This window comes from Camelus ferus, chromosome 5 (genome assembly GCF_009834535.1).
Source record: "Camelus ferus isolate YT-003-E chromosome 5, BCGSAC_Cfer_1.0, whole genome shotgun sequence".
NCBI lineage: Eukaryota > Metazoa > Chordata > Mammalia > Artiodactyla > Camelidae > Camelus > Camelus ferus.
This window is the reverse complement of record NC_045700.1, coordinates 6,916,949-6,942,497: the sequence shown is the minus strand read 5'-3', so window position 1 is coordinate 6,942,497 and position 25,549 is coordinate 6,916,949. Positions and strand designations below refer to the sequence as shown.

Below are 25,549 nucleotides of genomic sequence, written 5' to 3'. Positions count from 1 at the left end.
ATTATTATTATCATCATCATCATCATCATTTTTTCTTTTGATTTTACAAGAAATTAAGACATTTTTGTTGGTCTCTAGAAATATGGTAGGCCCTCGTGGCCAGCTGGAGCTTGCCTCCTGGGCGGGCCGTATCCCCTTAGACCTCACAAAGCAAACAGCCTGGGCCTCCCTCTTGCTCCTTAGCAGAAGACAGACTCTCCTCTACCTGAGGGACGACTCTCCACCTGCAGGAACACACCTGGGAGAGAGGGGAGCGGGAGTGGGTTCTGGACCCAGATTTCGGCTCTAGGGACTCCAGTCATACTTGCCTTTCAGCAGGTGCGTGAGCGCGGACGTCTCGCTAAGCGTCTCTGGGACACAGTTGCTTCAGGTGGCAACCGAGAATGCCGGGCAAATGCTCTGAAAGTTCTCAAAAGTTCGAAAGCAAAGCTTTCGGGCAGGAGAGGGGCAGAGATGCGGTCTTGCGGGACGGGGGCGCGCGCCGAGTAGGGCGCAGATACCCGCGTTGAGAGGTGTTTGCTGAGATGTGCGGGGCGCGGATTCACTGCGTTCTTTCTTACTAAACTCTCCGAGGCTCCCTGGTCCTCCCAGAACTCCCTGGGGCGCGGGCCGGGCCGTGTCCGTGGGCAGCTCGGGCGTGCGTCTGCGGGTCTCGGGTCGCGGCCCGGCGCGGGGAGGCGGGGCGTCTGGGCGGCCGGGGGCGGGCCGGGGGCGGGGCGCGCGGCCGCGTTCCGGGATTCGGGCTCCGCGGCGCGCGGCGCTCGGTGCTGCGGACGGACCACCATGCTCGGCGTCCTGCACTTCCTCCGGAGCTTCTTCAAGGTGAGAAGCTGCGTCCCGGGTCCGGCGATCCGCTGGGCGGCGTCTGATAGCGCGCGGGGAGCAGAGCCGCGGGCGCGCGCTGCTGCGCCCCGGGCTGACCGCTGGGCACCGGGTGGGTGGGGGGGGCACCCCGGGCGCTCCCTGCCGTCCCCCAACTTTCCGACGTGCCGACTTGGAGACCGGGAGCGTGGCCATCCGGAATATGGGGAAGGAGAGGTGGCCGTCGGAGGCCGGCTGGACGGCAGCCCCGGGCCTCCCCGGCACCTGCTCGCCCTCGGCACGCAGGGCACGCGGCAGCCTCGACCTCTCAGCGCAGGACCGCAGGTTCCGAGAAGGAAGGCTTGTGCCTGGCCCAGCAGGTGCCCAGAAAGTGGTTGATACTGTGATTACTCGGGCTGAGAGTACCTGAGGTACCGAGGGAGCATACCAACGGGGTTGGGGCGCCGTTTTGAGAATGGGGTATCTAACTGGGAACAGGGGAACAGGAACCTGGGGAGTGTTAGACTTCTACGCGAGGGGTGCCTCTCCCCAGGCTCGAATTCCTGGACGACTCACTAGAGGCAGTGGAACCCGCTCCCTTGGGGGCATCTCTGCCTCCCGTGCCCGGATGGGGCCCCATGGAGAGCAGTAAGCTCCAGGGCGCTGTCAGAGGGTAACCAGCTGCAGAGTGCCGAGCTCCACCTCCCCAGGTGAGCAACCTGGGAAGGTGGTGGGAGGTGGGGTGGGGTTGGCTCTGACTGCGACCAACTGCATAAAACAGAGGCAGGGAAGTGTTGCTGGAGTGACAGGCCCTGGAGTGGGCAGCTGTGCCTGGGGCCACGGCCAGAGAGTGGCGCTGTCCCTGGTGGGAGGAGGAGCTGCTCTGTCTGGCTGCGAGGCCACCTTCTCCTCGAAGTGCAGACTGCAGGTCCAGGTGGAGTTCTGCGGCTCTGAGAGCTCTGGGGGAAGTGACAAGAAACCAGTGACCCAGGACCGGACCTGTCAGAGCCCTGCCCTCAGCCTGTTCCTCCGCCAGTCTGGAAGAGCAGCCTGTGAATCAGCTCATATCCCCAGCGATGATTACATGCGCACAAACGCCAGGAGGGGAGAGGGGCGGAGCCTTCAGGAACTTACACTGCTGTGTGCAGGAGAAGCCTGTGAGAACAGGGCAACCTGGCAGGTGTCAGGTATGTGGCTCAGAACACACAGACACCCCTCCCCCCCACACACACTTTTGAATTCTGATTCTGTTTCTAACAAGCTGTACAATCTTGGGGCAGTCATGTAACCGCCTCGTCTTTGTTTTTCTGACTTGAAAAATGTGGACCATAATTCTGCACTTTTCAAGGTGGTTGTGGGTCTTATGACAGAAGGAACGTGTGTTTGTAGAGCAGTGAGCCCGGGATGTTGGTCCTTATCTATGGCAGTAACCTCGGTGAGGGGAAGTCTGTCGGGCAGAATCAGGACCTGGGGGATCAGGCAGCTGCTGCTGTGGAAGAGGTCACTGGACATCCCAGGGCGACCACCTTGCCCACCTGCTGACTGGGAGCCTCTTTGAAAGGGGGCCTTTGGGAAGATATTCTCATGGGATACACTGCCCTCACATTTCCAGCCTGTCCCCAGAGACCTTTGCACCTCTCCTTGTCCCCAGCCTTTGATGCCGACACTAGGGTACCTGGAGATCCTGAGACACCCAGGCCTCTCGGTGTGTACACCATGGAGACGACCAGATGTTCATGCCAGAGGATGTCCCTTTTTCCTGCCCCGCAGAGCCACCCTCAGGAAGGGCCCTGAACGCCTTGGCAGTCCACTTCTGGCTGTACAGGTGTATCTCGCAGAGTTACCTGTAAACACCATTCACACGTGCTCTCCCTTCAGACGCTGGTTATAAGGACCATCCTGTGAGGCCACAGGAGTGGGAGGTGAAGGGAACCACCTCCTGATCCCTCCTGGGCCTGGACCCTTATGGACCACTCAGTGATGGTTGCTTGCTTGATCAAGAACGCTGCTTCATCCGAGGGGACTCAGCTCGCTGGGGCCCCACAGTCAGACTCTGATAACAGAGACACACACAGTCCCCACCAAGGCTTGGGAGCAAGAACAGTCCCTCAAACCCCAGGCCCCAGCTGAGATTTCTGTTGGGGCTTGCTCTGCCCTGGGCACTCAGGACACTGTGGTAACCAGGAGGTGTGACAGCCATGTGTCAGAGCCCTTTGCAATGCAGGGAGAGCAGAGAGCCTGCTCACTGCCTTTGGGATCACCCAGCAAATGCGTTGGAGCAGCCCACCCAAGGAGGAAGTAAGTCACTTCAAACATCCAGGTCCATCTGGCAACGTGGCTTTCGCTATCAAAGGGCTGTCCCCAAACGTTCTGGACAAGTGATCACTTCTGCAGCCTGTCCAGAGGCTTCACGGAAGTGGAAGGTCCGCTGATTCATGGAGTTTATGTCCCACACTCTGGTACACATTAGGGTGCCTTGCTACTCGCTGTTCTCCAAGTCAGGGTGGTGCCCTAGACCAGCATGAGGTCCTTCTGGGGCAGAAGGGTCAAGGTGTCTGCGCACGAGATCATGGCACAGAATCAGCGAAGCCTTGAAGCAGCGCGGTGAAGCTATGCTGCTTGTCATGGGGAAGGCAGCCCACTTCTGCTCATCCCTGGGTGCCAAGAGAGGACACACACACACACACACACACGCACACACACACACACACACACGCACATTTTACACCAAGTCAATGGCCAAGAACCGTAACAGATTTGTTCCACTTAGGAGGTCACCCGTGGGACAGCACAGGCCCTGAAACAGTCCACTGGTATCCTTCAGAGCCCCCTGCCTTCTGAACAAGCCAAGCTGGGAAGTCGAATACAGCTACAGTAGGGGTTTCTAGGCTGGTGGTTCCTTAGCCGCCAGGGATGAAGTAAGGCTTCTGAGTCCCTATTATGGAGGGAAGGGGTGTTCCAGGAGCTTCCAGGTAGCCTTTCCTACCACAGGAGTCTCCACATCACCGGTGAAGGAACCTGGGTGGAGTTTCTACTGCAAACTGAGTGTGTCTTTGCCATCTGAACACCCAGGAGCCAGGGAAATCTCTGGAGGACAGATTCAGGATTCCAATGGGCTAGCACGAGGTGGGTGCATGGCCAGCCTGCCTATATGACCTGCCGTGTCTCCCACCTCCCACAGATCCTCGCTCCCAGTGTGGGCTGTGGTGACATCCTGCACCGCCAGGAACATTGTTAGCTCAGAGCCAGTGTTCGCTAATTTCCAGATGGTCTAGGTGTTTCTCTGCACAGGAGTTTTTGGGAGATTCACAGTGCTGTTTGTTTAGGATGTTGTTACAAGTAACCAGCCTCCTCTTCATGGAAGGAGCTTGAGGTCTGTTGACTCAAGCCTACGAATGAGATGTGGGGCAGTGGAGTTTCATCAACAAATGCTTATCAAACACCTACTAGCTGCCAGACACTGTTCTAGGCACACCAAGCGCCTTCTGTCTACCAGATCCGGTTAAAATTTTTATTTTTACATTTTTATCAATATTAGCCAAGTCTAGTGGGACCCTCTGATGTTGCCCATTCATTCTGGTCCTGGCAGCCTCATGATATCAGTTGATGCCAGAGACATCGGCTTCTGCCACCTGAATGCTACTTCTCACCCTCTGTTGGGCCAGCCCGCACCACTCCCATCTGCCACCCAGGAAGCATTTCTCATCAGCATCCCCAGCTGATAGAGAACGACTTTTAGGGCAATTTTCCAAGATGTTGAGATTCTTCCTGCCAAGGTATTTCTCTGTGCCTTGGGGACAGGGCGTGTCTGTTTCAGTTCTACTGGAGACACAGTTGAGGGTGGCGAGCAGGTTGCCGTTGATAAATCCACTCCAACACTCTGCCCCTTCAGATATCTGGATTCCTTCAAGGAACGTCCGCCTTTTCGCTTCCATTTCACAGGAAGTTGGTATCAAGCTGAGGTTTTAGTCAAGCAACAGGCCACCTGTGGGAACACATACTGGCTGCCAGAGCCAGCTTGTGGCCCCCAGAACGGGCGAGGCCCCCATGTCCACACATTCACCCTGGTCCCAGCGATGCTCTCCCCTCAGAGGTCAGAGTCTGGCACGGTCCAGCCCTCACATTTCCCCAGGTTCCGGCCAGTACCTGTTGACCATGTAATCATTTTCTGAAATGTGAGCCTTTTCCTGGATAGTTTGAGTGGGTCATTGGTTCCCACGGCCGTGCGGGGATCTGATTCTACTTTTTGTCCTCGAGGCCAGGAAGGGGCAGGGGTGGACGTGAGGAGGACTGGCCTCGCTGTACAAGGCAAGGTGATCACGGGCTCTGGAAGCAGGGGGTCTGTGAACGCCTTGACAGATGCCCATTCCTAAGACTGGGGTCTCTGTCTATTCTCAGCGATGCTCTGACGTTCATTCAAGGAGCAGGGAAGCAATCCATTCGGCTAGCTTCATGACTCACCACCCCACAGATTGATGGACTCAGACTGCCCTTGGTTCAGGGGTATCTCAGGCCTGTGGCTGCAGAAGAGAAAACACCACTTTCTGTGCAGTCAAGAATGCTGGGAATTCAGAAGCAACACACTTACCCCACAGTACCGGATATCTTCATGTCTCACTCAGGCTTTGCAGCACAAGTCACTTTTCCCTCCAAGACACTCAGCCACGGCTGCTATAATTAAGGCTTCACCATGCAGGCACCGAGATGCCAGAGTTCCAGAACTTAATGCCCAATATATTTTCTTTGCCTTTGGCCTCAAATTGGTGGATTAAGCAGAGGGGAGGGTAAGCTCAGTGGTAGAGCACATGCCTAGCATACACAAGGTCCTGGGTTCAATCCCCAGTACCTCCATTAAATAAGTAAATAAATAAATAAACTAATTATCTCCCCCCACAAAATAAATAAAACTAGACTGCTTTTAAAAATCATTTAAAAAATTGATGGCTTAAGCAATCCCAGCATTCCTCTCCTGCTTTCTCACAGGCTCTGTTACCTATAATCACCCTACTACCAATTTCTTTACTAGTGAAGGCTCTTGGTTGCAAAAGGCAAAAATGGACTCTAGTTAAATGAAAAAAGAGAGCTGTCTTGGCAGGGTGTGGGGTAGCTCCCAGGGCCCAGAGAGGTGGGGCAGAGTCGGTCCTGCTGGACAAGCCAGCTGCTAAGGCTGCCTGTGGCCACCTCTGCTCCTCTCTGAGAGTACCCTCCACCTCTGTCTTGTAGGCCTTAGGTCTGTTCTCAAGATCCAGGGTCCTGGCTGGAGCTGAGCCGAGCTGCCCTCTGGAGGGCGGGAAGAAAGGAAATCGGCCCCTATTCTGTTTCCAAGATGGCTGGGGCCCAGTTTCCCAATGGTCCTGGGACCCCCTCTTCCTGTGAGTCACAACTGCTGTTCAGATGCTGGTCAGGAAGGCAGCAAATGCCTCCCCACCACAACTAAGGACAAGCCCCACTGGGCCTCAGCTCAGCCTCCCAGCCTTGGGGTGAGGGGTGTGCACCCCAGCCCCCAGGGACGTTTGCTAAAGGGTCGCCAACATGCTCCAGCTCTTCTGGGTAAAGGTCACAACAGGCACCTGAGGCCACCAAGACCCTGCCCCGTGAGAGGTCATGGAGAGGCTGTCCCTGGGGATGACGGAGAGAGGAGAGGGCAGAGTGGGCAGGACAGGCCAGCTGTGGGACTCAGATGCCTGCTCAGAGGCCCTCAGCACCTCCCCGGGGCTGCTGTTTCCCCAACACAGGGCTGCTGTTTCCCCAACACGCCGGACTCTCCTCGGCCGTCGTGCTGTAAATGAATCGACTTGCAGAAGTAAAACCTGGGCCAGGTCAGAGCCCCAGAGGAGCGCATGATCCAGGGGGATCTAAGCAGCCCGGCCAGCGCTGATGATTCAGAGACATAGATTGCCACAACCTTCTCTCCAAGCTTGGGCCAGGCTCAGCCTAGCTCTCTGGGCTGAGGGGGCCCAGCTTCCCCACCCTGGGTGCCTGTCCTCCCCTCGGCCACCAGCCCGTGACAGTGTTCCCCACTGCTTGCTGCAGACCCAGCCCTTTCAGAGCCAGCCTGAGACGCCAGCCACTGTTTACACCCTCAGGGAGAAGCTGGGTTTGAATTCGCTCTTGGTGCTGGGTAGGGCTTGCTGGCCCCAAATGTTTTGTTTGCCTCTCCTGCCAGGTCGAACTGGGTGGTGTCCCTGTGCTCATGAGAAGTGCTGCCTTTCAGGAGTCCTTTCATGATGTCCTCATCTCTGAAATGGGCAGTCTCCTCCTTGCCAGTTGTAAGTTTGTGAGGTTTATTGCCCGGCTCCTGGACCCTCCTGGGTGCCCAGTGTGAGCGCTCTGAGGGTGGGGAGGGTGCTGCCCGTGAGGCCCTGCTGCTCCTTGTCTCGTGACTCATGTACCACAGGTCGGGGGTTGGGAGGTGCCTCCACGCTCACAGGCTGCCCTGCCCTGCCCTGCCCTGGGGTGCTGCCGTGCCACATCACCTCCTCCAGGAAGTCTTCCTTGATGCCTCCTTCCCTCCCCTTTGGACTCCTTCTCTGTGCTGTCTTTGCAGCTCAGCTTCCTTCAGTCATAGGAGCCCACTGGATTATAACCACGCACATGTTCATTACATGCACCTTTATTAAGGATCAGCTTACTGTATATTTCTATTTCGTACTGTTCTTAGAAGATGCCATGGCTCCACATTATAATTTCCATTTTCCTCGAGTTCCCAGCTTTTCCATTTACTCCCAAAGGTGCTCTGCCCCAGACAGTGACACAAAAACATGCTGTCCTGTGTCTCACATATGTCATATGAAAATCCCACAGCAGAGTGAAAACAGTGCTTCCCGGGTACTTACTAATTAATCAGTGTATGAATTCAAAACTCACCCTGCCTAATACCGGGAGGTGGATTCATGGGTGCTCATTTTATTATTGTTTCATAACATATATAAATTTACTTGGCCTTCGTGTATCATATATGACATGATTTAAAAATTGACCACATGGTGAGCCACTCAGCACGGACAGGAAGTAGGGTAGAAGAAACAGAGAAATCCTTTTCTGGTTGTCACACACTTGTCCGTGGCGGAGCTGGCGGGGATCAGGGAAGAGGGGGGAGGGGCTGGGCTGGCCTGTGGGGCTCCGACCTATCTGGGAGCCTGGCCACACTGCAGATAGGAAGGTGACATCCAGGATCCAGAGAGAGCCATGCTCAGTGGCATCTGGTTAAATCAATGACAAGAAGATGACTTCGAAGCACAAGTGATGGGTGAGCGGATGGCCCAGATGGGTGCAGCTGTGGCCCTGCATGCCTGGGACCTGGGGCCACATCTCTCAGCACAGCTGCACAGTCACAGTCACCAGCTGCACAGACTGAGTGGCTCAGAATTCAAGGCTGGGGCCAGGGCACTGGTTCCTAAATCACAAGTGACTCCAGTGCACAGCCGGGCTGAGAAGTACGACAGTACAGACCCACTGGGACAGGGCCATTCTCGGGGCTCCTCTGGACTAAAGGGCAGCTAGGCCCGAGCGCACGGGGCCCTGCAGATGTCTCACTGCCCTGTTGTATCCCTTCCCCGGGGACGCAGCCCCTGCCCACTGGATGTGACCGTGGCTGAACCTCAGCAGTGTGATGCTGTCGATCCAGTCCCCCCCTGGCCAGCCCCGAGTGCCTTGGCCGTTCGCCATGTGTGTCCCAAATGAATGAATTTGTCCCTCCTGGCAGCTTTCAGCCAATGAGGTGAAGATTTCCTGAGCTTGAGCACTGACTGTCTTGGAGCGGGGCTGGGGCACCTTCCTTCGTGCCTCCCCGCCCCCCAGGGGTGTTGTGAAAGTTAAGCGACAATAAAAGCCTGGAAAAGCACGTGGGTCGCCCAGCGCAGGGGGAGCGCTCAACAGCTTACTTCTCTCCTAGGCATTCCTTCCCCATCTCTACTCCTCTCTGCCCCCAAACAAATATTTATCCCTGGAACCAGTGGAGGTGAGTGGAAACGCATCTCCTGACACGGGGCCACGCGAGGGTGCTGCTCAGGCTGCCGCTGCAGGCGCAGCCCCAGATATGGGCACGAGGTGCGTTTTCACAGAACAGTCAGTGCGGCCCTGGGAGAAGCCAAGTCCTGGAGGACTGAAACTTGTGAGAAAGTGGAAAACAGCTGAGTGGAGTACCATGGAGTACCGCTCAGCAATAGAGAGGGGTGACCCGCTGGGACCCATCCCAGCCCGGGTGACTCTCCGGAGAATGAGGCTGAATAGAGCAGCCAGAATGCTGCATGGCTGCATTTATCTAAAATTCCAGGCATTTCTGATAGGTCTGTAGTGAGAGAGGGCTCATCAGGGGTGTGGGGGGCAGGTGGGGGCTGGAGAGCGGGAGGACACGTTCACTGTCTTGTCTGGGGCGAGAGCTTCAAGGCGGGCACACGTGTCAGAACCCTCTGGCGGCACCTCCAGTGCGTCCAGTTCACCGCACGTCAGTTACAACTCCACGGAGCAGGGTCTCTCCCTGGCGGAACCGGCCTGAGGTCTCTTGGCCGGACCCTCTCAGAGCCTTCCTCCTTCTTAGAAAACCCCCCCTTGCTTTCTGCACCCCCTTCCTGAGTGCCACAGGTACAGAGGCTACAGTGGTTCTGGATCGGCAGCCGGGCAAGCGAGGTAGAGGCCCTGTCTAAAGTAGAGACAAGGCGATTCTGGCTTCTTCCGTTCACGCGTCCTTAGAACGAGCTTGTTGACGGTGTGTCGTTTCTGGCTGGTCCTGTAAGAGGCGTATGTGGGGCTGGGGAGCTTGATCGTCGGGTGAGAGTCAGCCCATCTCGGTGCTGGGCCCCTGGCAGTGGCAGTGCCTCCTTGCAGCTCTGTGAGGCGGCCAGAAAGGACTTGCTGCAGGAGCTGGCCTGGGGAAGTGGGTCTGGGGAGGTTTAAGGAAGCCGGGATGGTGTAAGCAAGCAGAAGCAGCTCCGTGATTGGGTGAATCTCACCCGGGGGGAGGAAATGACTAGTCTGAGGCTGATCCGGGATAGGTGGAGCCACAGCTGCCGATGCCCAGGGCAGCCAGCATGGGCTGCTTGGTCTGGGTGGCCAGGACACCCGTGAACCCAGAGGGGCTCCAGCACAGCCCCGGGTGCCGTGCCTGCGGGTGATGTTCCGTGCCACTGTTCATGCTCCACAGGAGGACACCAGGCTCTGCTATGACGTCAGGCTGGCTCTGCCTGTTGTGGCCGCTGTGTCCTTTTTGCTCGTTGGAAGTGAGTCCGTGCATGGCCCACCCTGAGAGCCGTGTCTGCAGATCCGTGCCCACTCCCCTCCTGGCTGTGGTGACCCAGCTCTCCAAGGGGGCCCAGGCAGGTACTCAGGAGAAGCCCGGTGGTGACTGTGATGCTGCAGGAGACCACGGCTCAGAGCCCTGCAGGTGTTCCTGACTTGCTGAGTCCAGCAGGGCGGGTGCTCTGAGCCTCTCCCTGACCTCCTGCCACCCCCACCCAGCCAGCTCCGGCCCCCAGTAGCCGGTTCTCCCCTGCCCACCCAGGCAGCTAGCCTCACCCGGCATTGCAGAGCTGACAGGGGAACTCGGGACCCTGCCTCTGTCCCACCTGGAGGTGGAATTCCTCAACCAGGAAAGCCACAGGGCGATGTGGGAGCCGTCGTAAGGCAGAGGAGGTTTCCCGCACCATGGTGGATGTGGGGGCGCCACAAATCCTAACTGCCCGTGGGGTGTGGCTCAGTCACTCAAATCCCCAGTTTCTCTGTAAAAGGGGCTTAATGATGGTCCTCTGTCAGATCGTGACAGTCAGTGAGCTCACATGTGTAAACTGCATGGCCCGAGGACCTTGAGTGTTCAACAGTGAGGCCCCTCGGAGGACTAGACCCCGAGGTGGGCGCTCATGCCCTTTGGGGGTTGCCCCAGTTCCGTCTCTCGCTGTGAGCCTGGAGTTTATAAAACGTCAGGAGAGGATTCACCAGGGAAAATGCTGGCTTGGAGAAGACGCAGCCTCCACCCGAAGGGTGATGAGTAAGACACGGAGGATGGGCGGGCAGCCCTGAAAGGACAGCTGATGGGGCCCCACCCCTGTGGTGCCCAGCTCCACCTCCCCTCCCTGCACCTGGACCCGTGGCTCTCACCCTCCACACACGTCCTCCTCCCCCAGCCCCGGTCTCAGGAATGGGGAGGGATACATGTGGCAGGTCACCTCTGGGCAGCCACTGACTGGCCAAGTGGAGACCACAGGTGTGGGAGAGGCCAGGTGGGAGCAGGGACTCCTCCGTGCAAAGGACTCAGTACACTGGGGGCCGGCTGGGAGGGGCACTGAGGACCCCAGCCCAGCAACACCGTCCCACCCCTCCCTTCAGATCTGTGGCTTTCCCGGCCCCCCTCTGTGTGGCCTTTAGCAGAGCAGGAGTTTGTTTCTTTCTAAGATGGGTCCAGTGCCTACTTGGTGAAGCAGCCCCTGAAGAGTGGCTGGAGAGCCCTAGGATCTGGGGATGCTCTGGCTTGCCACGGGAGCCTTGGGAGAGGACACTCTGTCATGTGGCCAGTGTCGTGTCCAGTGTTGTGTCAGAGGGGCACCGAGATGGGCAGGAAGGCTGTGCCCTATTTGGAGGGTCACCCCTTTTACTGTTCATAGAGGCAGTTCTGCTCCAAGCTGTCAGATGGGGGTACAGGAGCCACCTGCTCCTGGGATCACCCCAGAGGGCTGGCTGGGCCACCTTCCTGCCACAGGACCTGGGGGAGGCCCACCTCAAACGGTCCCCTAGAGGCACGGCAACAGTCCACCTTTCCTGGAGCTTAAGGTGTACTTTTCAAAAAGCAGCTTTGTACTTTTAAAATCAAGGTGCATTTATAACTGATGTGCATACTTAAAAGTGACTTCCTTTTCCCTCTTGAAAGCTCTCCTTAACTTAGTGGCATCTGTGCACCGTGGCGACAGGACAGTTGTAAACCTCCCATGTGGCCAGAAAACGCAGTGTATGCATCGCTGCAAGGCCCCAGCCCCAGCCCCAGCCCCATCCCCAGCCCCAACCTGGGAGGCCTATCACTACCAGATGGGGCACTCTGGTCCATCGGGGGCTCCTGAAGAAACCCCCACATCCAGGACATCCTCAGAGTGACATGCAGGGACAGAGGGACAAGTCTCCAAGGGAGGAAGGAAGGATTCCCCAACATTCTCATAGAGGTTCCCACCAGGCCCAGGAGCCACCTGTATCGTGTCTTCTAGAAGTGTGTTTGTTACCGGCAGGTTTTTGTGCCTGATGGACAGAGCAGCGTCTGCTGAGTCCCCCTTCGTGCAGGTGGAGTCACCTCTCAGGACACCTCAGGGAGCAGGCTCAGGGAGGTGGCCCCTGTGTGTCTGCCTGGAGAGCTGGGCCAGCCAGTCATGGGTCACCACATTCAAGGACTGCTTTTCCCTGGGAGCTGGTCCTTCTCGCCTCCTACGAGGCTGGTCCTGGGACCCCCAGACCCTGTCCCCTGCCGCTAGCTGGTCTATTGCCACAGCCAACACACCCGGTGGCTCTTGATTTGGTCCCCAGCTCCAGATTGTCCAAACTGGCCCAATGTCTCTCTCCCTCTGGTCTATGACGGTCATATGGTAAAGCCCAGTGGGCAGAGGGGACTGACTGTAGGAATGGCAGAGTCCTTAGCAGGGTGTGGCAGCAGCAGGCAGGCAGGCGACCCTCATAACAAAAGCCTCATTTTGTAGATGAAGCAACTCAAACCTCCGGGATGGTGAGCAGAGGGGTGGCCATGGAATGAGACCCAACACCAGTACCCCTGCTTTCCCACCAAACTGGGCAGGCGCCAGCAATCTAGGCTTTCCAATGGGACACGTTCTGATGACGTTCTGGGGATATCCGGGGCCTCTGGCATGCGTGTGCGCCTGTGGGGGCACTGGCTGTGTCCGAGGGAGGAGCCCCCTCCCTGCGCAGGTGTGATGCGCTCCCGGCCCTTCACGAGCCTGCAGAGCAGCCTGGGACTCCCAGGTGCAGGGCCTCCTGGACCCGGCCCGGGGCTGCCACGGCCACGTTCCCACCACAAGCAGTTCTCTTGGTTCCTCTGAGTAGGTCTGTGTACAGCAGGACAGAGGTGACCCCCCTGCTGAGACCCCCCACCAACCCCGCGCACAGGACGGCCAAGAGAGTAGGGGGAGGTGAGGCTCTCCAGCTTTGTGCGTGCTGACTGCTTCAGAGGTGCAGGTGTGCTTGCACGTGGAGAAGGGTGGGTACTGACTGAAGCTGGGATGGGACAGTCTCCATGCCCAGAGGTCAGCTCGTGCCTTTTTTCGGGCTGGTGGCATTGGGGGTTGGGGGGCCGGGGTGGGGGGTGGGGGGGGGGAGGCGTGACCTGGGAAATGCAGAGAGTACGAATCAGAGCCCAACTGCCGATGGTGACAGGCTTCAGTCTGGCAGCCACCGGTCAGGGGAACGAGCTGCTCTGTGGCTCCCGATTTCCCTGTAGGGAGGAGAGCCTGTGAAGCGCCCCACCCGCCCCCGCCAGCGCTAGTCTGCATTGGTGAATTGCGCAGCGCTGTTTCTCAGGCAGCTCTGTCTTCTCGGGGAGAGGAAGGCTGTTCCCCGGTAAAGACACAGCCAGGAACTGTGAGCAGGAATGTGCTCCAAGCCAGAAGCCGGGAGCAGTTCCTTCGGCTCGGGTAACTTCCTCTGCTGCGTGAGAGGAGGGCCGGCCCCACCACTCGGCCGGGAAGGAGCTGAATGGGCAGCCAGGCCTCGGAGGGGTAGCCGGCCGGCGGGGCACTGCCTCCGGCCCAAGAGGATGGGGCGGGGCCGCGGGAGCTGCAGCTTGGAGCCCGGAGCCGGTGCCGCGTGGTCACGTGGAGAAGCAGAGCGTGTCATTCATCTGGACGCACAGCTACCGTAATCTCCCGACTGCTGCCGCCACCCACTCGTCAGTGACCTAGAGGAGTCGCCCACCCTCTCGGGGCCCCGTGGACACGGTCCGCAGGAATCGTGGGGACCTGAAGGCTTGTTCTGCCAGTCTCCAAGTTCCGGCAAGGCTCACATGAGCCATCACGAGTTGATGTTCCTGCATCCTGAGATGGGAAGTCAGGAAGACCTTCCCAAATTCAAATGCCACCTCTTAGTGGCTCGGGCAAGTAGCTGTTCCGAGCTTCAGTAAGGATACCTGCAGACAAAGAACGCCTGCCTCATTTTAAGATGAAATAATGTCTGTAAGGCACGGGTCTCACGGTGAGCGCTTCATGTGTAGCTATTTTGTTATCACAGATGTTATTTTTATAATAAGAGAGACAGATTTCCCCAACCTCACAATTTTCACCCATGGGTTTTTTGGGCAGCTGCCCTGTGGGAGGCCCTGTGCCGGGGCAGGAGTCCTGGAGGCGCTGAGACCCACTCCCCCTGGAAGAGCTGGTAGTCCAGCCATGGAGACAGGCAGGTCCCCAACAGTCACAACAACGACAGCAACAGCTCGCCCCAGTGGCGGTCAGAGGGAGGACAAGAAGTGGCAGGTGCTGGGGAACCCAGGACAGGACGTGGTCAGCCCTGCTGGGGAGGGGGGAGACTCCCGAGGAGCCAGGCGTGTGGGGAACATTAGGTGAGGGCCCTGTGCCCCTGTACGGATTCATGATGTCCAGGGGGAGAGCCAAGGAGTGAGCTGGGGGAGCCTGTGAAGGAGGCGGGGACAACATGGACCAAGGCAAAGAATCGGTGAGGGCTGTGCTGGGAATGTGAACGTCTCAGGAGACGCCTAGATGTGAGTGGGGATGTGCAAGGGAGAAGTCTGGAAGCAGAGAAGGGCCAGGATGCATTAATCCCAGACATTTCCTGATGACAGCAGAGAGCCAGGAGGGGTGACATCAGCTGTGGGTGTGCTGAGACCCGGGGCAAGGACTGAGGGGCACAGGAGGCCACCGCTTCTCAAGGCGGCAGGTCTACATCCTTCCCAGAGCCCAGGAGCAGGACAGAAGAGGGCTTAGTGGGAAAAGGTCAAAGCCATGGCACCCAGAGGGAGAATATTAAAAGATCTGTTGCTCTCCTGGGCTCGGAGCAAACTCTGCTTCCCTGGGGATCATGAGTCTGCCTCCAGAACAGGCCAAGGAGCTTCTCAGGTTTCAGGGAGGAAGCTGCCTCCCTCTGGAAGCTTGATGCACCCAGGTCAGGGAACTCCCATCATGGTTCACCTGGCAGGTGCCACGCCTGTCTGGTTCCTTGGGTTCCCTGGGGCCGTGTCCCAGCCCTGGCCTGGCCTTTCCTGCTCGACACCTTCATACATGAGGACTCTCTGGCTCCCCACACCCATGTCAAGGCCCGGGCCGGGGTCTGCTGGGGGGGAATCTCATACAAAAGTTCAAAACAACAGATGGGGAAGGGAAGCAGGTTGAGCAAGATGAGTGCCGTGGTGTAAATGGGCCACTCCGGACACATCACTTAAGCTGATTCAGTCTTCTCACCTGTAAAATGCTGCTGACAGCATAGGGCAGACACTCTTACCAGGCAGGATATTCCACGAGCTCTGAGGTTATCTCCCAAGAGCCAGTCAAAGGCCAGTCCTTTCCTTGAAGAGTGTGGGGTTTGAGTAATGCAGGTTCAGAAAATGAGCAAATGGCAGAACAAGAAAAAGTTTAGCAGATGCAGCTGAGAAGAGTCCTTCTGAGATCACAGCAGCCCTGGGAGTTGGGAAGGGTGTGTACACTGCTCACTGCAGCCATGCAGGGGCCACCAGAGCAGGCTGTGGGCAGATGTGGGAGCATTCTCCAAGCCACACACAGACCTGTCGACACAGGGCAGAAGCCTCAGTGGCAAAAGGGGCCTAGAAGATCCTGTGACCAAACACTGGCTGAAAGGCTGAGCAATAATCAATTCTTGCCCAGGCACGACTCCTAGGAGGTCATGCTTTAAGATAAAACCACACACATCACTGGAATTCTGGAAGACTGTATACCTACACAAGGCTGCACCCTCTCAGGAATGATCAGAGAGGGAACTACTGGTCCCCAGCTAAAGCTGGACCAAACTGTCCAACTTTAAACTCCCTGAACCGTAATAGCACCTTCCAAGCTATATACACATCTAATGGTAAAGGGTTGACCTGAAACATACAGACTGCTAGACATTTCTCCAGCAAAGGTGGGTTTATTTGGGATCAGCAGAGAAGGGCAATCTGGGGTCTGCAAGCATGGTGAGCCACATGCAAGTCCCTGGATGGCAGGAGAAGGAGGACGCTTTTATAGAGGGGAGAGGAAGTTGTGGAGGGGCTACAGTAAACAAAGAGTCCATGGCTTTTCATTGGCTGGGGTGTCAGGATAGAAGGCGGCTCTTCTTGTTGGGCTCGACTATCATCTCAGGGCATAAGAGGTCCCACTTCTGGTCTCAAGACTCTATTTAATTGAAATTTCTGTTCATTAACCCTATAAAGGGTAAACATCTAACAAGTCAGGGAGACTTAAGCATAACCATTAGCCAATAAGTGGCTCAGACTGGCCAAGGGACAATCCCTAGGTTACCTGCCAAAAAGACAAAAATAAGAAGAAAAAAATCCTGAAGAGGGATATCAGAGGCTCCACACTGTGAGGAAATAGACTTTGCAGATTAGGTCAGTCAAGTCACTAAAAAAACAAAACAAAACAAAAACAAACAACCCCCCCCCAACAATTGACCAAACAACAAAAACATCAACACCCTGGGGGGCAGTATTAATATCCAGAATTGCCACAATATATTATCTGAAATGTCCAGTTTTTGACAAGAACAGTGAAAAAATAAAAAATACAAGACATGCAAAGAAGTACGAAAGTGTGACCCACACACAGGGGGAGAAAAGCAAGCAATAGAAATACCTTGAAGGGGTGTAGATGGTGGCATAGGCAGAACAAAGACTTCAGCTATTATAAAGATGTTCAAAGAACAACAGGAAACCATGCATAAAGAATTTAAGGGAGATGTAATAAGTGTCTCACCAAATAGAAAATATCAATGAAGATATAGAAAACATAAACATTAGCCAGTGGAAATTCTGGAGTTGAAAAGTACAATAACCAAAATGAAAATTTTACTTGAGGGGCTGAACAATAGATTTGAGCCAGCAGAAGAATTAATGGGCTTGAAGATAGAATAATAAAGATCATACAATCTGAAGAAGAGAGGGGGAAAATGAAGAAAAATGAACAGAGCCTCAGAGAAATGCTGGACACAATTAAGTACATCAATATATGCATAATGGGAGTACCAGAAGGAGAGGCGAAGGTAAGATAAAGTCATTCTCAGATACAGAAAAATGGAAAGAATTTGTTGCTAGCCAATCTGCCTTACAAGAAATACTGAAAGAAATTCTTCAGGCTGAGAGCAGATAACACCAGAGAATAATTCAAATCTGCATGAATAAACAGAGAATGCCAGTAAAGGTAACTGTCTAGGTAAGAGACAGTGATAATTGCATATTTCTCCTTCTTTCTCCTCTTAACTGTTGAGAAAGCGATTGCGAAAAATAATCTGCATATTATTGTATTAATGGGTCTCTATAACCTATAGACATGCAAGATATTTGACAGGAATGGTACAAAGGTGATTGGGAATAAAGCTGTTTTGGAGGTTATCAGACATAACTCAGATCCATGGAAGGAAATGAAGAGAAACAGAAATGATAAATAAGAAGGTTAATATAACAAACTCTATAAATATATACTTCTCTCAGCTTTTTAAAAAGATGAAAAATTGTATAAAGTAATAATTATAACGATGTGTCGATGAGCTTATAATATTTATAGACACACTATGTACAACAATAGTACCAGATGTATATAGACAAGCCTTACAACTCAGTGATAAAACACAAATAACCCAGAATTAAAAGTAGGTAAAGGATTTACATAGACATTTCTCCAAAGATGGTATACAAGTGTCCAACAAACACATCAGAATTTGCTCTGTATCACTACTCATTAGGAAAATGCAAAGCAAAATCACAATGAGATGCCACTTCTCACCCACCAGCATGACGGTAATGAAAAATATAGATAAGAACAAGTGTTGGTGAGGACGTAGACAGGTTGGAACCCTTATACATTCCTGGTCGGATTGGAAAATGGAGCGGCCACTTGGGAAAACAGTTTGGGGGTTCCTCAAAATGTTAAACATAGGATTACCACATAACCCAGCAATTCCACTCCTCTGTATTTATCTAAGAGAAATGCAAGTTTACATCCACACAAAGACTTGAACCTGAATAATCAAAGCAGCTTTGTTTATAATAGTCCAAAATTGTGAATGACTCATCAGCAATTGATAGGATAAATAAATTGTGGTGTATCTATAGAGTGGAATACTGCTCAGCAACAAAAGTTACTGACAAATACAACATAGATGAATCTCAAATATATGCCTAGTGACAGGAGCCAGTCACAAAAGACAACCTGATGTTTGACTCCCTTTACAGAAAATGTCCAGAATAGGCAAATCTATAGAGACAGAAAGTAGACTAGAGGTTGCCGAGGGTAGACATAAGGGTGTGTGTTGGGATCTGTAATGTGGAGTGAATGCTAACAATTATGAGATATCTTTCTTTTTTTTCCAATTCTTTCTTAGAAGTGGAATTTCTGGATCATATGGTGAGTCTATCTTTAATTTTTTGAGAACTACTGTTTTCCACAGTGGCTGCACCATTTTACATTCCCAGCAACAAATGCACAAGAGTTCCAATTTTTCTACATCTTTGCCAGCATTTGTCATTTTCTGTCTTTTTGTTAAGAGTCATCCTAATGATTGTGACAATGGATTATTGTATATTGAGCTTGTATCTTGTTACCTTGCTGAACTCACTTATTAGTCCTAGGAGCTTTTTCTGTAAATTTCTTAGAATTTTCTATATAGACAATCGTGTTGTCTGCAGACTAAGACAGATGTATTTCATGCTTTTCAATCTGTTTGCTTTTTGTTTCTTTTTCTTGTCTTATTGCATTAGCTAGGACTTCCAGTACAGTGTTGAATAGGAGTGGTCAGAGGGAACATTCTTAATTTGTTTCCAATCTTAGGGGGAAAGCATCCGGCTTCTCGCCATTTCCCCCTAACCCTACTTTGCTGAGAGTTTTCATCATGATTGGATGTTGGATTTTGTCAAATGCTATTTCTGCATCTATTGATATGATCATGTGATTTTTCTTTAGCCTGTTGATGGATGGATTACATTAATTGATTTTCAGATGTTGAACCAGCTTTGCATACTCTGGATAAATCTCCGCCTGGTTGTGGTATATAATGTTTATTAATACATTGTCAGATTCGACTTGCTAATGTTTTGTTGAGGACTTTTACATCTCTATTCAGAAGAGCTATCGGTCTGTAGTTTTCCTTTATTGTGATGTCTTTTTCTGGTTTTCATATCAGGGAAATGCTGGCCTCATAGGATGAGTTACGAAGTATTCCCTCTGAGTCTGTCTTCTGGAAGAGATTGTGGAGAATTGCTTCCTTAAATGTTTGGTAGAATTTGTCCGTGAAATAAGCTGGGCCTGGTGCTTTCTCTTTTGGAATGTTAGTAATTATTGATTCAGTCTTTGACAGATAGACTTCAAATCCAGATGATCCTCTTTGTGTGAATTTTAGTACAAGTCCTTAATCTTTGTGTCTTACAAGTAATCGGTCCATTTCACCTGAGATATCAAATTTATGGCTATGGAATTGCTCATAATATTCCTTTATTCTCCTTTTCTTGTCCAAGGGATTAGCATTGATGGCTACTTTCATAACTATGTGTTGTGTTTTCATTTTCATCCTGTTCAAAATATTTTCTAATTTCAGTGGTCATTTCTTTTGGCACATAAGAAAATGGAAAAAAGAAAAGTAATTACATGGGAGACTTCCCACCACTCCTGAGTGTTTCAAGTCCCTTTCCTCTTCCTCGGGTCAGTTCTAGAAGTCTCATCCCAGACTTTTCTCTGTTTGAGCCCTGGTGCCCATTTCCAGGTCGGGCAGGGGGTGCCAGCCATCAAACTCACCTCAGTGGCATTTCAGACTCTGGCTTTCTCTCCTATCCGATTGCTACTATTTACTTTCAAGAGCCCTCAAACAGCTGCTCTGTCGGAGCCTCACAGCTGCATTTAGTGGGAGGGGCAGGGTGGAGTGTGCTTACTTCATCCAACTTGGAAACAGAACCTCCCTGATGCCTTTTTCTTAACTGAGGAATTTCTTACAAGGCCACAGTGACACGGAAACAGAGCAGAGGGTCTCCTCACCCGGACTGGGGGATTAGCCTTAGTGGCAGATAAAGCGGAGCAGGCGGGGTTTCCCAGGGGAGCTAAGCCCTTCCTGGCCCTGGGCTAAGTGCAACGTGGGGGAAAGGTGGTCTAGCGAGCAGGGCCAGCTGTGGCACAGAGGTGTGAAAGAGTGGCGTCTTTCTGGAACAAAAGCCAAGGATTTTATACAATTGGAGCCCTCTGTGCATGGAACAGAGAGGGAAAGGGCTGGAGAGAGAGTGGTCAGATCAGACAGGAGGACCTTGTGTCATTCTAGAGTGGATTCTGTTGGAAATTTTATGGAGTGTATTAGTTTACCATGGCTGCTGTAACAAATTCCCGCCATCGTAGTAGCTTAATTTATTGTCTTACAGCTCAGGAGGACAAAAGTCCGAAGTCAGATTCAGTGGGCTCAAGTCAAGGTGTCCTCCGGGCTGGCTCCTTCTGGAGGCTCAAGGGGAGAACCTGTTTCTTGCCTTTTTCAGCCTCTACTGGTTGCCCATCTTCCTTGGCTCATGGCCTGCTCCATCTTCCGAGGTCTCACATCATTCTTGGCTTCCAGCATCACATGGTCTTGTCTGACTCTGATTCCTCCTTCACTTCCCTGATAAGGACGCTGGTGATGACACGGAGCCACCGGGATAATCCAGGAACATCTCCCCAACTCAGTATCTTGAGTTACTCACATCTGCAGAGTCCCTCTTGCCATAAAAGGTAATGTCCACAGGTCCTGGAGATTAGGACATGGACACCTCGGGAGTTCTTATTCAGCCTGCACAGAGGGGACTCCACAGATTTTTGATGGGAGGGGCTGATGTGATAAAGTTTCTAGTTTATGGTTTAGAAAGATCTGTCTGGCAACAGAGTAAGGAGAGACAGCTGGAGGCCTGCAGAGGGGTTTGAACACTGCGAAAATGACCTGTGCCAGTCATGAGGAGGTACAGCTGGACCAGTGGCAGTGGGTGGAGGAGTGGATTTCTCGGGAGCACTTGAGAGATGTAATCCACAAGACTTGGAGCCGGCGAGGAGGTGGGATGAGGGAGAGAGGAAGTCCAGAAGGATGTAGCATTTCCGCCCTCCCCCGCTGAGTGATGGTGGTATCACTGGTGAACAGAGAGTACAGGACTGGGCAGGGTGAGATCCTTGGTATTGTTTGGGACCAGGCTTCGAGGCATTGATGAGATAAGCAGCGAGTCCTGGTGGCGCGAGGCCCGTGAGCCTGCAGAGCAAGGCCGATGACACCTACTCGGTGGTGCTGAGCACGCAGGGAGCACTTGAAGCCAAGGAGACCGAGATGATCCAGGGACCTCATCTAGAATCAGGAGGAGCACAGAAGCCTCAAGGGGGAACGATGCCCCTACACTTAGGGAGAAGGAGGGGTGTGGAAGGGAGCTAGAGGGGTGGGAGCCCCGGGAGACGGCGTCCTGTGTCCAGCGGTCACAGCCGAGTTAGGAGTGGACGCTTCTGTATTAAAACAGAGCCCTTGCTCTCCTGGGGAATGGCCACTTCTTACAGGTCAAACCCTGCAGGAAAAGAGTAGAGAAGGGTTTTATGATTTTGCTTGTTCACCTTGGGGACCAGAGGCTGGGCTGAGAACCGAGCCGTGTCTCGGACGTCAGCTGCAGTCACACAGAGAAGGGGCTGAGTGAGGCCCCTCGCTGGAACCAGTCGTGGCAAGCAGGACCCCTTTGGCGATCAGGCTTGCCCTGGCAGCAGCTGAAAAGCTCTATTATCTGCCTTTCTGGGCACACTTGCTGAAGAGGCTCAGGGTTGTGGTGCAGCGCAGAAGTCCCCCTGCTTCTGAGAATTCATCTTCCGCTGTCATCCCCATACAGGGGCCTTGCAGAAAGACACCACTGCCAGGGAGGCCGCAGGCCTGCGAGACTGTTTCTTTCATGTGTGTTTCCACTTTTCCCTCATGTGGCTTCTTCCCCAGCCCTGGAGAGCAAAGAGGAGATGAGAGCATGGGGCAGGTGGATGTTGGCAAAAGATTCAAGGGGAGGGCCTGATGGGAGAGTTGAGACTCGACTTGGCCCTGGGAACAGGGGAGGACTTTGGGTAGAACTGGGTAGTTGGAAGGGGGTACGTTTCAGACGGAGGGGTGGGCATGTCGGGATGGAAAAGCCGAAATGGACATGAAGGATGTGGGCGGGGCCCAGAGACTGGTCCAGCCAGAGGGAGCACATCCCAGAGCCACGAGCTGCCAGGACACCATCCTGGAGAGGAGACAGGAAAGAGCATCGCTTCGTGTTTGAATGGCCCTTATTTTCCTGCACCCACTGTGTTGCCACGTAGCCCTCTCAGAGTGGTGTACACTGAGTTGAGTGAAGGCTGGAAAATTAAGCAACCTCCCAGAGTCAGGACTCTCAAGGCTAGAGCCAGGGTGGAAACTGAGGGGGTGAGCTCACTTCTGGGGTGCTCTTTGTGTGCCAAACGTCTAAATCCATGACTTTTAATTCTCAGCTCTCCTGGGCCCAAGTGCTGTCAGCCCTGTTTCGCAGATGAGGGACAGAGGCTCTGAGGAGCAGGCCGCTGGTCCTAGGCGATGCTTTGCCAGCACTGGCGTGAGAACAGGGTTTCCACAGAAGCAGATCTGAAGCCACGGATGTCACAGTAGAGGCCCCCCTAAGAGGTCACTGAGTGACAGTCGCATCACTTTACTGATGAAAGACTGTGGTTTAGAAAGTGGCACGACTGGCCCAAGGTTTCCGGCCAGCGGGTGGGAGGGCTGTGGCTCAGTTCTGGGACAAGGGACTTTTCCAAACCTCAGCTTCCTACCCCTGGAGTTTTTTAAAATGCCCACTAGTGTACAAATGCTTTGAGACATCTGTAGGAAAAAATTTTAAATTTAACCTTATAGCATTTTCCACAGTTACCTGACTGCCAATCTCATGGTTTGTCGTGGAGTCTGCTGCAGGAGACACTTCATGCCAGCAGTCTGGGACGTGCAGGCCCACGCCCTCCCACCTGGGGAGGACCCTCCGACTCCTTGTCAATCAAAAACCAAACAACTTGACTCACTTCCTTATAGTTCTGCCACCAGTGGAGCAAGAAACATGGAGAGACCTCGTCTTCCTGGCCTTGACACCCCCTCTTCCCCACGGAAGATCCTCGAAACAGGGTGGGCGTAGGGGCTGGTGAGATGTGAGTTAGGATCTCGGCGCATCACGGGTCAGCTGTGTGGCCTCTGGCAGAGCGCGTCTGGTCTGCGAGGTGGGGCAGCGGGCGGCCAGGCTGCCGTGCAGTTTGGACAAGGTGCGCCTGGCGGGGAGCTGACGGCTAGCTCCTCCCTCTGCAGGGAACAGGCTTCACTTTCTAAGTAATTCAGGCCGATTTCAGGCCGTGCACCTTGTTGGTAAAGGGGGTTGGCTCTTGCTCTTGCTGGTTATCAAAACTCAGAGCTCCAGTTTTAGGGAGAAGCCCGAGAGATTGTGTGAGAGACGCCCGCCTGGCACCAGGCGCATCCCTGGCCGCCAGCCCCGCTTTCAGACTCCCCCCATCTAGAACCTGCCCAGAAGATAACCAGGATTTTTGCACTAAAACTAGGAGGGTGTGACTGATAGTGGCTGAAAAACTGAACTCGAGGTCATCTCGGAACACCTGGCACCCTTGGCTCTGCACCCACGGCCCCTTCAGTCCTCAGCAGGGCTCCCTCCCACCCGGTCCAGGCTCCCTGCGCCGACATCGCTCCTGGGCTCGGCTCGTCCCGGTTCCCGGCTTTCCTCCCAGCCTCCGGCTTCGAGCTGACTCATTCCAACTGTGTGTGTCCTTCCTGGTGACCTCGGGTACAATGGCAAATCTTACTGCCAGCAAGTTCTTTTGTCCGACGTGCAAGGTTCTTAATGGAGTTGCTAATGGAGTTACTCAGAGAGGAGATGGTCCTCCTGCCAGCTCCTGTGGGAGGAAGAATTTGCCTCTTGTTTTGGGATGATGGGTTGCAGGGAGATTCAAAGGAGGAGGGAAGAAAGAATCAGCCAGACCCTCAAATCCACATGTGTGAAATGAGGGCACCCCACCCCAGCACCTCGCAGGGCAGCAGGGCAGCTGGGGGGATGGGGTCGGGCCCTGGGGCTGCCCGCTGCGAGGAGCAGGTGGCAGGGGGTGGGGAAGGGAGCTCTGCCAGGCTGCCAGGGGCACCCGGCCCCCATGGGGCCCACAACACTGCGTGCCTCACACCCGCACACTCCCGTGGGCACGGGTGCACAGGCCAAGTATTAGCTTGTGAACCGCACTTTTAAAGGCCCAGAGACACTGCAGGGCGCCTGGTCAGGCTATTGGGGCCAGGCTAATTCTGGGCATTAACTTTTGCTGCCGTCCTTCATTTTTGAAGAAGAGACACTCACAGCCTCTGAGCCAAACTGCCTGGGTTTGGATCCCAGCTCACCACGTCCTAGCTGGTGTGATAGCGACCAAGTCACTTGACTTTCTCTGTTTATTATTATTATTATTATTATTATTATTATTATTATTATCATCATCATCATCATCATCATCATTATTAATTATTATTATTAAAATTGTAGTATAGTCAGTTTATAATGTGTCAATTTCTTGCATACAGTATTTTTTTTTGTTTTTTACTTTTTTTTTACTGTAGTATAGTCAGTTTACAGTGTTGTCTCTGTGCCCACCTTATTATCTGTAAAATAGGGGTGTCCTTCCCGCCTCATACAGCTGTCAGGAGATGTGTAGGGTAAGTGTTCAGTAAATGTTGTTTCTACTCCCATCTTATGACAGAAGAAAATAAAACTCAGAGATCGACACTGGTTAGTTTTCACTTGGCTACCGGTGGCAGAACGAACAAGGACATACATGTAAGTTCACTTACAGTTCTCTCTTTAGATACCAGCTGCCTTTCATGATCCAGAAGTGAATCCCAAATGGTGTGTATCAGAAACGGTATGGATAATACTGGATAGTGGGTGTGACTGGCGGGGGCGGGTAGGAGCACTCCCTGGGGTGTGGAATTTGGCTCAAGTTGCGCTGCCGTGGGTTTCCAGGAGACACCTGTAAGTTCTCTGAACCACCTGATTTGATCCCGGTGCTTTGCAGAGAAATGACAGCTATTTTGGATTTCTTGGTGCCCCCTGGTGGTAACAGATTGCTGCTGGCGCTTTCCTTGAGAGATGAGAGCCCAAGGAAGCGCTTTGGAAACTGACTCTTCAGATGAATGAAGGATATAGAACTTTCTGTTTGCCTCTGTTTTAGCCTTCCTGGCGGCTCTGGCCCAGCGGCATAAATCAGTTCTGGGTTTTGTCTCTTCATGAGTTAGCAATTAGCTTACTAACTGCTTGACCCCAGCCAGCTCCCAGACTCTGGAGGACCTCCCCATCTGTAAAGCCAGCGGCTCAGGCCCACTCAGACATCCGGGTCTGTCCCATTCTGTTCTTAACTGTTTTCAGGAGACAAATCACGCAGTGCAGTGTAAGAGTTTGCCCTCTTGTCTTCTCCCCAAGTCGTGGGCTCAGAGCAGGGCGCTAGACTGAACTTAGCCTCTGTCCCCAGGTCACACTTCTGACCAGGCAGCTGCCTGTGCTCCAGCCTGGTGTCATCCTTGGAGCAGCTTGCTTCCGTCCGTGTGC

General features: G+C 53.5%; 1 protein-coding gene across 1 annotated transcript in view; it reads left to right on the top strand.

Moving 5' to 3' along the window:
• The first annotated feature begins 723 nt into the window (after nucleotides 1-723).
• The window catches only part of ARHGEF4 (Rho guanine nucleotide exchange factor 4), a 200,728-nt gene continuing 175,902 nt past the window's right edge, over nucleotides 724-25,549 (top strand). The window contains exon 1 of the mRNA XM_032479252.1: nucleotides 724-822. Coding sequence (XP_032335143.1) covers nucleotides 784-822 — 39 coding nt within the window. The 5' untranslated portion in view covers nucleotides 724-783. The remainder of the gene's footprint in view (nucleotides 823-25,549) is intronic.